The sequence below is a fragment of the Callorhinus ursinus genome, unplaced genomic scaffold (assembly GCF_003265705.2).
Source record: "Callorhinus ursinus isolate GAN/ISIS: 27379988/994484 unplaced genomic scaffold, GSC_fseal_2.0 scaffold17, whole genome shotgun sequence".
NCBI lineage: Eukaryota > Metazoa > Chordata > Mammalia > Carnivora > Otariidae > Callorhinus > Callorhinus ursinus.
The window spans coordinates 27153531-27168453 of NW_027397079.1; the positions used below are offsets into that span (position 1 = coordinate 27153531).

The 14923-nt window shown below is 34.5% G+C and overlaps 1 protein-coding gene across 1 annotated transcript in view; it reads left to right on the forward strand.

Annotated features, from left to right (window-relative positions):
• TNKS (tankyrase) overlaps positions 1-14923 on the forward strand; it is a 207403-nt gene that overhangs the window by 132764 nt on the left and 59716 nt on the right. Inside the window, exons 6-11 of the mRNA XM_025885956.2 lie at positions 2657-2751; positions 4224-4290; positions 4586-4772; positions 9044-9165; positions 10669-10760; positions 10852-10930. Of these exons, the coding sequence (XP_025741741.1) occupies positions 2657-2751; positions 4224-4290; positions 4586-4772; positions 9044-9165; positions 10669-10760; positions 10852-10930 (642 nt within the window). The remainder of the gene's footprint in view (positions 1-2656; positions 2752-4223; positions 4291-4585; positions 4773-9043; positions 9166-10668; positions 10761-10851; positions 10931-14923) is intronic.

The window sequence follows — 14923 nt, forward strand, 5'->3', positions numbered from 1 at the left end:
CTTTTGCAAAAGATTCTTAATATGAAAAGGGAAAATCTTTTTGTGCATCAGTAATGAAGATGTCACTTTTTTCATGTAATATTAGATGTCAGCTAAGTCCTGTAAAAGAGCCTACTGACTTACCAGCCAGACATCCAAAGCAGTCATTGTCTCTGGAGGGAGCTTCCCTACTGCATTGTAAAGTCCAGTTCAGTCCTGAAGGTGGGCCAAGATGGAGTAACAGAAACTAGTTTTACCTTCCCTCTTGAAATAATTAAAAAAAAAAAAAAAAGCTAAACAAAATATATGAAACAACGGTTTTCAGAAATTGGACATCAGGCAGTACATGGAAGTGATCCCTGAGAGTTAAGCATTAAATAAACCGAGTTGTGTGATTGCTCTAAGCTTACTGCCTAGAAAGCATTTCCAGTCCTTAAATTGGAGAGAGGAGGCCCAGGAGGAGCCCAGTGGTCTCCCTGAATAAGAAGGTGGAATTAGGAGCTTGAGGAGACTGTGTGGCAAGAGTTAGCCGGTAGAGGGCCAGTGAAAGGAGAGCTCCAAAGATCTGCAAAGTTCCCTGGACTGTCTTCAGCTGAGTGCCCATTAACAGGAGTCTGAGGAAGCCACACAGGGTGATAAAAAGAACCACTGAAAGAGAATTAGAGGTAGCAACCCTGGCAAGTCAAGTCACACCGCATCTGTGATCGTTTCTGGTGCTACCAGCCAAACTTGGACAAACTTCCTAATTCATTAGCTACTATAGGGTACTCAGAAGGGTCATACCTCACTGGAAGGGGAAATTAGTCCCAGTCTGAAGGCTGCTCTGGTTCTGTTTAACAAAGCTAAGAACAAGCTTTGAAAGCAACCTAATATATATATAATTGGGGTCCCTAAAGGGACAATGGTGGGAGAGAGGGCAGAAAAAAATATTTGAAAAAATAATAGAATGTTTTCCAAATTTGGTGAAAACTCTGAACCACAGATCTAAGAAGCCCAGCAAGCCCCAAGCATCACAAAAGGAGAAGACGGAGAAGGGGCAGCAGCAGAAGGGCATACCAGTGTAGTTCACAATCAAGTTGCTTAAAGCCAGTGATAAAGAGAAAATATTCAAGTATCCAAAAGAGACGCCACATGTACAAATGAACAAACATAAGGGCGTTGGCAAATTTCTAGTCCAAAATGATACAAACCAGAAGATAGTGAAGCACCATCTTTAAAATATTAAAGGAGGGGGAGAAACAGTTTTGAAAATAACTTGATATTTCCTGGAAGTATTATTTGCAATAACATTCGACATGTGTCTGGAAGCAGAAATTTGGATGGGCAAGTTGTTTAATGATGCAGAAATTTTAATCATCTATTTTTATATGACATTTTACATTTTACAAGTGTTTATATATGAAAGAAAACCTTCTCTTAGCACATTTTTGAGGTAGCTAGGATGGATGATTTTATCTCTGTTTTACACATGAAGAGGCTGAGATGTATAGGTAAGATGACTTTCACAGTTTCATAAGATCCAGGAATATAATCAGGTTTCCTGACTTCCTCTTTGGGACTCTCTTCTAATCTACTTGGTCTCCTCATTATTAGCTGTGTACTGCTCAAAACTACTACCTAAACTTAGAGACTGCCGAAATATATAAAATATATGGCATGGCTTGAAAGCAATAATACTACAGTATTTAGTGATTCTTTTGTATCTTGCCATTTGTAGTATTTGAAGAAAAGAAATTGAAAATCTTACTAAATATCAAGGCCCAAAAAGAAGACAGGAAAAATGAGAGTACATTAAGGTATATTAGACCCTGTGTGAAAAGCTGTTACAGTATCTGAACTTTAAGTAAATGAACAAAGGTGGAAAAATTGCAATGGTTGCAGAGAACCTTTTAATTGATGTTATTTCCTTTTTTAAAAAAAGTTTGATTATTTTAATTACCATATTAAATATGAGCGGAGAACCATTTAATAACTTGGTTCAAATTAATGTGGCAGAAATTAGTTGGGAAGAAACTGTATTTTATATTTATACTGCATATATAGTACATAAAACAGAAGAATTAAATACTATCCTGTCAATGTCATTGCATCCGATACAGCAAATTAATTTTGACCCATTGCTAAGAGCCACATGGAATGAATATGGTCCATTGTCCTTTTTGTTGCCACTAAGGTTTCTTTAAATTATTCTTTAGAGAGGCTTTTTAACCTTCGTATTCAAGAGAAATTTTGAGAGCCAGCTCTTTAGGGAAGGACTTATGCTAGAATTGGGATTGAAATGCTCAGACTTGAAAAGTGGGCAGGATTTAAGTAGGATAAGGAAGAATGATTTTGGTTATGAGGAATATGAACCCTGACAAGTCTTCTCAGAACGCTGACAATGAATGGTTCCTGTTGGAAAGAAGTAAGAAATAGAGAAGGTAGGGTTAGGCTAGATTACTGAAGGCCTTAAAAAACAAGTAGGAGAAATAGGTGAATGACACTGAAGTTAGAACTTCCTCCTGAGATGAGTGAATTGTCTCTCATCCAGTTATAAACTGTGACCTTCTGGCACTTCAACTCAACGTTTTCTGTGTATGTTAACATTTACTGTATTTCAATCTAAGTAAACACCGATGAAGACAAAGGGAGAATGATTTACCTCAGGAGGGGATGTGTTTTTCTTTTTCTTTTCTAGTCTACCCCTCTACATCTAGCAGCGGGTTACAACAGAGTTCGGATAGTGCAGCTTCTTCTCCAGCATGGTGCTGATGTTCACGCAAAAGACAAAGGGTAGGTGTGTTGATTTATTCCCTTGAATGGTTTCATCCAGGAATCGTTATGCTTTGTTTTCAGCATCCAAAACACTGAAGTTTTTGTGCACTGGACAAAGTCACCTATCCCATTTCTTTGAAGCTTGGGTAGCATGTTTGCAACTTTGGTTTGACTTCATTTTCATGTTCTACTTAATTAAAGAGGCTTTCTCATGGTAGTGGCCTAAATTAGTTAAATTTTATCACATTTCTATTATTTGAAGTTAAAATTTGCTTCTCTCGATTACATTTATTATTTTTCCACTCAAGTGGCATTCCGGAAAGGGAGATAAAACAAATTGAAAATTCTGATAAGTCAGTAACATAGCTATCCTATTCATCTGGCATGTAAGAATCATCTTTTATTAATAAACCAAAATCATAAGTTTATAATATTCTAATTTGGTTTTTATCCAGATAAAATCTTGGACATCTGAACTGAGAAAACATACGAAGGTTGATATGGGAATGGGGGGAGAGGGGAGGGACTATTAAGAAAGCATTGAAGTCATTTATTTTATGAAGAGGTGAATTTTAGAAAATTTTGTATCTGTTTCCTATCTAGTCTTTAGGGGACCTATGAAGTAAGTCTGCTCCTGTGTAATAGGCTAGCATTTCTCATTGTCCCACCTTAAGATCTAAAAGATACTTGACCTTACCGCCCAGGTAAAGTAGGTCCATATTACACTCCTGTGATTGGCAGCATAAAGAAGAGAAGCCCTGGAGGGAGGAGGGTTTCTTTCGCTTTGCCTCTCTGCATGTCAGAAAACATGGAAACGAAGAAACAACTCAGCATTTGAGACGGTGATCAGAGAGAGAATCGAGCATTTCACATCTGCTCTCTCTGTGCTTCTCTCTTGCCTGCGCCAGCTGTCGTGCTGTACATGACTCGTGTCCGCAAAGCATAGGGGCATACATGCCTGACGCTCTTGCACATCTCGGTTCCCTTATGCATGTCCAAAAACAGATGGGTGTATGACGGGTGAGTCATGAAGAGAAGTACACCACAAAAATGGGAGTCTTTGACTCATGCAGAATAGTACTTGCACATGCAAGTTATAGTAGTTTGGCTATTTCATTCTTATGCTGGAAATTACCTTCAAAGTGAAATAAAATGGTGGGAATATTTCAGCTGACTCTCAAAGAACATTTTTCTCTGGTACTTGATCTGTAAAGCATGCAGTGGTCAATTAGCACATGTTCTTCCTTTTACTTAAATACTTTTCTAATTGGTATTTTTATCATTTATTTAAGGATTATACACACAAGACACAAGGTAAATACAAAAGGTTAAACATTAGCTACACTTTATATCCTCTTATTAAATACTGTGAGATATTTTTAATACCATTATATTGGACTCTATTAGGATGTTGTCTTCTAGCACTTCTTGGATAAATGACTGTACATTATTTGAAATTGCAATACCTTAATTTGCCTTTATTCATTTAGTGGACTTGTGCCTCTTCATAACGCGTGTTCATATGGACATTATGAAGTCACAGAACTGCTACTAAAGGTAAGAGAAATTTTAAAATATTGAATATTACTTGCCTTTTTTCTAACTTGTCATAAGTTTTCACGTGATTTGTGGGCCAGTTAAGAGTTTTAAAAAAATAAAATTTTTTTTAAAAATATCACTGTTGCCTTAAAATTTTTAGAACACTCACTTTATTTTAAATTGTTTTTAAAAACTGAAATTAAAGAAAGTAAAACACTTACTGACATTTTGAAGAGTCATCGCTGAAATTTACAGTGAAATAAATGTCTTCAGCGAAATGATTACTGACCTAAAACTTTTTTTCTCGATTCAGCATGGAGCTTGTGTTAATGCTATGGATCTCTGGCAGTTCACTCCACTCCATGAGGCTGCTTCCAAGAATCGTGTGGAAGTCTGCTCTTTGCTACTTAGCCATGGTGCCGATCCTACGTTAGTCAATTGCCATGGCAAAAGTGCTGTAGATATGGCTCCAACTCCTGAGCTCCGGGAGAGATTGACTTGTATGTATTTATATCCCAAACTCAATATTGCTTGCTGTAAATTAGAATATCTCATTTTTGTTTAGTTATTAAACTGGTCTTTTGTCCCACTTAAATACTAACCTTCTGTTCTTACATATACACTAGTTTATAATCCTCATTTCTGATCCTGTACTTTTCTTTTAAGGCTAATGAGGGCGAGTCAATCAATAACCATTTATTGCATGCTTACTATGTGCCAGGTACCGGAAATACAGCAGCGTACAAACCAGAAAAAAATTCCCCGAGCTCACAGAGTTTATATTCTTATACTATGGGTAATAATATTTGATTATCTAACATTATTGAGCCCTCACTGTTTCTCAAGCCCTGCAGGATTGTACAGTCACGTTTCTATTTCTTATGTGTGTTTTAGCCCAAGTGCAGTCACTTTCCCCAATTTGAATAAGATCCTGTTTATGATTTGGTGGAAGTAATATTCTCAAATGCTGATACATATTACCTCTATATACATGTGCATGTTTTTTAGATAAACTTTTTGTTTTGGAATAGTTTTAGATTTACAGAAAAATTATAAAAATAGTACAGAGAGTTATATATTCCATATCCAGTTTGCCCTCCTATCAACATCTTATATTAGTATGACATACTTGCCATAATTAGTGAACCAGTATTGATATATTATCAACTAAAGACCATACTCTACTCAGATTTCCTCAGTTTTTACCTGAAATCTTTCTTCTGTTCCAGGATCTCATTCAGGATACCACATAACATTTACTTGTCATATCGAATACTGAGATACATTTAATTCTGCCTGTGGGCATTACAGGTTTAAATTAAACTAGGCATCACCTACCTAATATTTAACTGGTCCCCTGGTTGGTATTCTCTCTCAGGATTCTAAGAATCAGGTAACGGGACTTAAATGCCTGAAGAAAATCTTTAAATGATAACTTAAGAAAAAGGCAGAGTCAAAATGATGATAATGTCATTTAAACTTAAGCAGATTTTATCTTCCTTAACTAAAAATTTAAACTTATTTTGGTACTGGAACAGATGACATCAACGAGATTACAGGCCAGCACAAACCAGATTATAACTAGGCAGATGTCTTAGCGATGAATCCTTGTAGAAACGCCTTTATTCTCCCTCCCATTCATATGACCCTTGTCATATGTTATCTTGCATTATATAGTTCCTTCTTCTATGTGTACGTTCTGTCTTCCCAGTGAAATTTAAATTCTTAGAAAGATTTTTCATTTTATTATTGTCTTCTTAGCACCTGTACAATGCTTTGTTACCTAATAAAAACGTATTAATGGTATTTCTGTTTGGGCCCATCTATCTACCTACCCTCAACCCAGCACAGTGCATTGTGCACTATGCACAGCAGGTTTATTGAATTGAAACTTTTTTTTTTTATCTTTTTCTAATTTCCTTCTTTTAGTTTATACCCAGGGCTCAGCTTTATCCCCTGTCACCTTTAACTTCTTTTTCCTTTCAAACATTTTGCCAATTACGAGTATTATTTTGAGTTTTTGTAGCGTATTTCACTGGACTATCTGATTCCACTGTACACATTACGATTTAATGGAAATTTGTATAGTTTTGTAAAAGAAGTTCCCTGATTATTTTTCAACCTTCTCAGTATTTTTTATTTTATTAAATAAGATTCTACCAAGGAATTATTTGAAGAAAAGGATTTAACAAAGTTGGAACTGCTCTAACTCTGGTTTTCATCATCATGTCCACTGCTTTACACTAGGCATTCACAATTACAGAGTTCTTTTCAAGAAAATTATACAAGAAACAAAGAAAAACAATATTTTGATCATACCCATGGTTATAACATTTTCATTACACACATTTTTTTTTTCTGCTCTTCTCTCTCTCTCTCTTTTTTTAATATGTTGTTTCCATGAAGCCAAATGAACAAGGTAGTTTGGATTCTGCACATACTAGAGGTGAAAATACTGAAAGTACCTTTCATTCTTGTTTCAAAATGCATTTGAAAAGAGAAACTTTTAAGGCATTTTATAAATATTAAGTTTTCAGGGTAAGTTTGAGTAATTTGCAGTTTTACTGCCTTTTTAGCTACTTAAGTACTTCCTTGAGGTTTTTAAAAACAAACCTTTATGTAACCTTTGCATTTAGAGGGACCATTATATTGTTGATAGATTTTCCATTCTCTGGGTTTTTTTTTTTTTATTCTTGAGTATACATCAATAAAATATATTGACTTTGAAAGTCAATTTGGGCAGGAATCTTTACTTTTTTTCTGAAGGCAAAAAAAAGGAAATATTTTACTTCTTGTTGTTTGATAATATTGTGTTGTTTAATTTGGGTTATTATTTAATCCAATTTTCTTGATTTCCTTAGTACTGCAGTCTTATTGTTTATGTTTTTCATAAATTTGCCCATTTAATTTTTTTCTGAGTACTTTTCCTGAACTTAAAGAAAGGAGTAATTGAAAAGGTAGAATTGCTTTTATCATTTTGATATTTATAGAACATTTGTCAGAGAAAAAGCCAGTATGATTTGGACTCAGTTTAAATTTTTCTAGACTTTCTAGACAAAGCAAAATTGTACTTTTTATTTGAAATCAGTTCTCAATACCTCACTTTCCTTTGTAATTGTCAGAATCCTGCTCCTTATATATGGCAGTTTGTAATTCTTTCACTTGATTTATCCCTAATTTTATCATTAAAATGAAAATCTATAATTTTGTTATTTGAAAATACTGGTTTACTTTTATTTCATTTGAACTTGACTTTGAGTTTCTGAAGTTTCAAATTCCTATACTGTGAGGAATTTAGCAATGATAAGGTACCACTAAACAAGAGGTTTTATAAAAATGGTTTTTCCCTTGAACCTGCCATGACTTATAAATATTCAGCATTGACGCAACAAATTGAATACATACTATGCTATATACCAAGCAGTATGCTAAGTGATACAACTACCATAGCAAGTAAGGTTATGTGATATGTCCTGTGATAGAAGGCTAAATGCAAGTGCAATGGACTTCATAAGAAGGAATCCTAACCCAATAATGAGGAACATCAGGAAGGCTTATCCAGAGTATCTAAACTGAGACCTTGAACAATAATAGTAGTAATTAAGGCACGTGTGTGTGTGTGTGTGTGTGTGTGTGTCTTTTTCTGTCTTTTGAGGGACAGAGGGGAGTGAGATGGGGAAGTCAGGAGAAGAGAGAGAGGAAAAGGAATTCAGTAGTAGGCAGGTGCAAAGACCTGTAATGGGCCAAGGATTGCTATGTAATGTATTGGGTTACATATCATTTGTATCTTTTTAGAACAATTGTCAACTTTTTGTTAGCAAGTGGTTATATCAAAATACAAACCAGAATTATAAAATAGAAAAAATGACTATAAGTTTTTAATTAGAGTACTGGAGTTTTATTTATGCTGTTAATTTAGGAATCACTTTTGAAAGAAATCTCATACAAATAATAAATAAAATATTAATTGTTCTTTGAAAAATTATCAGACTCTGGCACTTCCCCATAGTTCAGTTCTTCCCTTTTCTATGCTAAAACTGTTAATATTTTGGTGACTATTTCTCTAAGTGCCTTTTTGGTACCATTTCTTTCTTTTTTTTTTTTTTTGAAGATTTTATTTATTTGAGAGAGAGAGAATGAGATAGAGAGAGCATGGGCGGGGGAGGGTCAGAGGGAGAAGCAGACTCCCCGCTGAGCAGGGAGCCCGATGTGGGACTCGATCCCGGGACTCCAGGATCATGACCTGAGCGGAAGGCAGTCACTTAACCAACTGAGCCACCCAGGCACCCCTGGTACCATTTCCTATATTTAGTTGTGGAGGCAATGGTAGTAGTAACAATACAAAAAAATTGGGTCAACCTGTCTTCCCTCTTTTACTACTTGAATTTTCATTTAATTATATATACTTTCATGATAGTATGTACAGACCTTTCTTGTTTAAGAGCTATAAAGTATTCCAGTGTATGTCTGTTTATAACTGGTTCCCATTTGGTGGACATTTTTGGTTGCATGTTTTAAAACTTAGCTGGCATGAGTATCTTTGTATGTGTATCTTTATGAATTCTGAGAGTATAAAAGTCTTATTTCAGTGCATACACTTTACAAAAGTTTTCATTAACTATACATCCTTTGCACCTTTATCGTCCTATCTGTTGCTGCTATTGGTAAAATAGAGCAATATGTAAAATTAATAATTTTCCGATTTGTAATCATGCTAAAATGATTTTTACAAATTTTAAATCTTTTATGTCAACCATTATTTCATTAACAGATGAATTTAAAGGTCATTCTTTACTCCAAGCGGCCAGAGAAGCAGACTTAGCCAAAGTTAAAAAAACACTCGCTTTGGAAATCATTAATTTCAAACAACCACAGTCTCATGAAACTGCGCTGGTAAGATTTTATTGTTAATACATTCCTTAGGTCTATAATAGTAGTGGAGGCACAAAGTATGATTTTCATTTCAGAAACCTTAAAGTAACTTTAGTATCTGAAATGCCAGGAATTGCCATCTTAATGTTGCTTGCATTGATTTTTAAATTTGGTTTAGGAAATGATTGCTTTCATGGGTGAGGGAATAGACATTTGCTCACCCTTGATTTGGGAATTATTTTTACCTTTGTCTTTACCCAACCATATTATAACAAATCAACTTTTGTGGCCAATTCTTTCATAAAATACAAGATGTGATTTTCTTTTTAGAATTTTTTTTTTTTTATGGTTGCTAGGTAAAGACTATTTGTTTTCTGTAGAAGATTAAAGTATTTTCAAAGGTACTTGCATCATCCTCTGGAGCAATGATCCGAAGAATTATTCTTAATTATAAGAATAATTATACTTCTTAACTATACAAAGAATTACTACATTCATTATAGAAAAATGATAAGCTTATGAATTGTTTGTTCCAGACTGTACAAATTGCTTTTTAAACTGTTCACGTTTTTTCTTCTAATGTACTTTCAGAAAGATTAGCTTATTTTCCTTGTCATTGACCACATTAAGTTTCAGATATAGGGCTGGTAAAATTATTCCTGAAGTCAGAATTTAAACATACACAGTGCCTCTATCACAGACCTAAATATGCCTCAGTTAACATTCCCACATATATCTGGCACAAAAAAAGTCAAGCTGTAGTCAATTCTTGCTGAAAATGACATTAAAAGAGTCGACAAACTGAAATGGGCCAACTGTATGTATACTTAAATACATGGCTCTCGAACTGGGGTTCAGATATGTTCACGCTCTCCAGCATTATGCCAGGAGATACGTAAAGCAGCAGAGTAAACCTGACCTGCTTTTTTGGAGTGTTTGTTTTATTCATTAGTAAGTAGGTTTTTACTCTTAAAATTTTAATACAAACATTTATATAAAACAAAGTTGAATACAAAAATTGTATAAATATAGGATAAAACATAAAATTTCTGAGAATACATCTTCCGCTAAGCTCCTTCAAGTCTGTTGCCTTCTTGCCTGTCCCTGGGCATACAGGCTTATAGTGCTAGGAGTAGCTGTGGGGCAGTTTGAGAACTGTTGATTTATGTGGCTGATAACCTAATGAAGGATTGACTAATTCAGGTAAGGGTATTTGTAACTTTGGAGAGGCAGCATTCTGATACCTTCAAATAAGTATATATTGGATAATTATGTATTGGCCAGAGGAAAAGAAACAAAGTCTCTCTTAATGCTTAACTAAGATAATTTCACCTTGGTTTAAAGGCGTATGTCTTATAAATACTTCCAGTATATTTAGAAAGAATTTGGTCATCTCCATAATGTGAAATATATAAGTATGTTTTGACAGAGCAATATTCTAAATAGTCAGCAGATGCTATTTAATTCCGGTATCTCTTTTAAATAGAAGTTTATTTTATTAACTTAGTTGTGTTTACTTTACAGCACTGTGCTGTGGCCTCCCTGCATCCCAAACGAAAACAAGTGACAGAACTATTACTTAGAAAAGGAGCGAATGTTAATGAAAAGAATAAAGAGTAAGTGTAATTGCAGAGGGAGTAGTTTGGTTTTTAAAGGGGAAATGCAACAAAATTAGGAAATTTCCTTTTCCTTTTCTCCTCTCCATAGTTTCATGACTCCCCTGCACGTCGCAGCAGAAAGAGCTCACAATGACGTCATGGAAGTGCTGCATAAGCATGGAGCAAAGGTAAGACACACACCTGAAATAAAATGTCAGACTTGGCATTGAGAAGCCTAGCTGCTCTTAAGACTCTTACTGTTCTCTCTGATTTTCCTGGAGAAATGAGTTTTGTAAAGGACTGTTACCGTGTATTTGAAGTCACCTATTCTCTTTTAAAGCTGATTTAAATCTTGTTACTAATAAAAATAATTACCTGTGTTTTATTGTACTTTACTGCCATTCTTCTGTAAAGCAAAAAAATGTAGCTGCGGTCTTATCATTCAAAATTCATTTAACTTTACATTGTTTTACAATAATACTGGAATTGATAGATTTTGATAGTCAACATCATTGATGGTTTATCAGAATAATTGATGTAAATGATAGTCAGAATATTGCTACTTATTCTAAAGAACATTTTTGTTCCTTCAAACTGGTAATGATAGTAATTTTCTCAAATAACCTCAACACTGAAGAAATATGAATTTTGGGGGTAACGATTTTTGTTGGCATTGTCTGAAATTATGAATTGCTTGAGGGAGGAAGGAAGCAAACTGGTTGTTTTTCAGAGGTGACTTGAAATTGGAAATTTTTAAATCCTCAAGAGTATGTATTTTAAAGCAGAAGTCTCCACAAAGTAGACACTCTGTGGAACATACAAGATGAGCCATTGGGGACAGGAAAAATATTAGAATTTTAATTTATTAAGATAGTAATTTCTTTATTTCTGAATAAAGAAATTAACATCTACTAATATTCAATACACAGATTTATGCTGGCTCCCTCATTAGGTCCATGTGTCAGCCTGTCAGTCAGCTCAAGGTGTTTCCTGAGGAAGAATGGGAGTCTGAGTAGCAAGGGATTGACACTGACAGACTCACTCATCTATTCACTTTCAGCCTGTTGTGACATACTGCACTTTATGCATGCCTAAATGAGTAGATTTATGGGTACTATCCTAAATGGTAGATCCTTCATAAATAACATTGTCGGTAATCCGAGGAAAGCATAAAGAGATTATCTGGCTATTTCATGAATTAGTATTTTCAGGAATTGCCATACTTAGTTGTGCTTTTTTTTTTTTAATGAAAATAAGAGGATTGACAATTTGTCATCATCTGTGATGACAAATGACATGTGTGTAGGTATCTTTTACTTGTATGTAGGTACTTTTTAAAAAAAGAAATACAGTCAAACCCTTGAAGGCAAATATTACATATTTTGTGCATATTTGAGTAAATGGGAAAGTGACGCATTTTTAAAGAAACTTCAAAAAATGAAGAAGACATTTGAGAATAGATTTTTAGAAAATGTCCACTGTTTTGTGAATTTTTTTTTTTGCCAAAAAAATGGTGTAAATGTATCACCCAGCTGTTTCATCTACATATAATTAAAAAACTTGAAATCAGAATTTTCTAACCTGTTTTAAAGTGTTTCTTAATTTGTGTTTAGGTGGTTTTTGAACCTATTAGAAAACATCAAGAAAGATGCAATTTACTAGCAGAATTTCAATTAAAACCTTAGCAAAATTAGTAAATTACATTAAAAATAAACATTTTTATTTAGTAGGTATTGCTAACAATGCACATTTTCCCAGTGGCTCTACATGTCTCAGTCACATCTTTTGAGCTAATGTGATCAATGGGACAAGCTATTGAAAATGAACTTAGAATCAGACCCTCAAATCTACCTCACAATTTTTTACAAGACTTTTTTAAGGTTTTTTTAATGGAGCCAAAAGATATTTTCTAAATTAGTAATTAAAATATTTTTAAAGTTTTAATTGTTTCATCTCTTTCCCATCCTTTTAATTCGCTTTTTATGTAATTTTTACATGTATCTATTATGTATTAGTATAGCATTGTTTGTTACAGTTTACAGATGAGCACATATATTTATTGAACGAGTTCTCAAAACATTTTTTCACTCATAAGGTTCACGATCCAAAAATTTGGGTACCCTTGCTTTAAAAGGACGATTGGTGTTTTTATTTAAAAAGGTGAGGGTGAATGGAACAAAAGGGAACAGAGTTCTAAGATTTATTACCTACTTTGAGGGTACGACTAGGGCATTGTTGTAGAAGTCATGTCTAGTTGCTCTGTCAAGCAGAAAATCCTAAGCTAAGTGGGCTCTCTGCTACACTTAAGAGCATTGTATGTTTATCATGGACCTATTTTTAAAAATAGCTTATAGCATTTATAATGTTCTTGTTCTTGAAAAACCATGAATAATGCCCTTCATTTTTGGAAAATATCTATTTGTTGTCTCCCATGAGTCATTTTGTTTCATGAAATTTCAATGAAAAATAACATTATTTTATAAGCTGTCCCAGTCAGCATTACTCGAGGTCTGTGGTTCTCAATCTTTTTCAGCTCTTCGTGTTCACAGTACATCCTCATCAATAATGTCTCAATCCATCACTGGAGCACGTGTAATTTTAAACACCTTATCAGTGATAGAGAATGACTTTTAGACTAGTTTACCCTCCTTAGCCCTTCCACTATAGTTGATCTAAATCGAGAACTCCTACTATTAGGCACTTTAAAATAGAAAAAAAAAATCATATTTAATCAGGGTTATGAACCAATAAATACCAATTGCCATCCTCCCATTCACTTACTCCCTGGTTCCAAGGCAGGCTGCTTTCTGTCAGGGTTGGTTTATCTGGTGGCTAATGTGTTAGTAAAAACTTACTGTAAAAACCCAGCTTAGCTACTGTTGAGCCCCAGTGTTTGCTTGGTTAGTGTCCTTTCTGGAGAACTCACGGTTTCAATTTGATTTTTAGACAATTTATGCTTTCCATTTGCTTCTAAAAGCACCTTCTGAATGAGGTGCTTGAATTAGGACTCAGCCCCCTTGTGCTGTCTCCACCATCCTGCTTCCTGCCCCTCCTCATGTCAAGTTCCCGAGCTAAGCCTAGTAAATCAGAAAAGGCAGAGAATTTGATAGGGAGATCTAATACCATTAACTAATTTGTCTTACTTAGACAGATAGAACTTAGTAATATTTACATAAGCCAAAACTTTCCTTTGCTCAAAGCTTGATGATAAATACAAAGTTCAGGTTCGCCATGCATGTTAAACTAAACATATTGTGAATATAACATAGACAGACATATTTTTCAGTTTACAGTCCTCCACTTTCTAGTTTTGTGAGCTTGAACTTAATTTCCTGGAACCTTAATTGACTTATCAGTGATATGTGGGTGTTAATACCTCCTCTATGAGCATTTGTGTGTGTGTGGGGGGGGGAGGTGGGTGTGTAAAAATTAAATGAGCTATGTATATATAGGTATATAGTTTAGTACCTGGCATACAGGCAATACTTTGGTTACTTGTAAATATGACCATTGTATTTTTTCCATATTTGTCTTTCCAAACATATTGCATGTTTCCCTTAATTATCTAAATTTTTATATAAGATTTATAAACCAGTTCCTTTATAATTTGTTTTGATCCACTAACTCAACAAATACTGAAATGCAAAATGATTAAGACTGTGTGCTAGATACTGTGGAAGATACCAATTTGAAAGTTTATGCAGTTACCAAACTTGAAGCTAACTCTGAATGCAATTTAGTGGCGTTAGCAATTAAGAAGGAAGAGAAAGATGAAAGCCACTTATGAAGGAATAATTATATATATGGAAATGAATAGGGCGCTAGAGTGGACTTAGAAACTGGTGGTCGTTCGGGGAAGTAAGAAAGCTAGAGAGAAATACTGGTTTCCTCTGCCTTGATAATTTTGTATTTAGAGTATAGGAACATGTAGATAAAACTAGTGGTTGAAAATACAGCACTAGAGTACGAAAGCAGTCTAGGATTAGAGAGATCTTTTGGAAAGCCATCAATATAGTAATCACGGGTCGCAAGGTCCTGGTAGAGAAAATATGGAGAGAGATGAGTTTAGAGTTAAGGAAAGGACCTTTGCAGATTACTGTGTTTAAAGAGCAGCAATGGGAAGAGAAAACTGACAGGTCTATCACATGTCTGTTGCGTGTAATAGCAGTATGAAGAAGAAA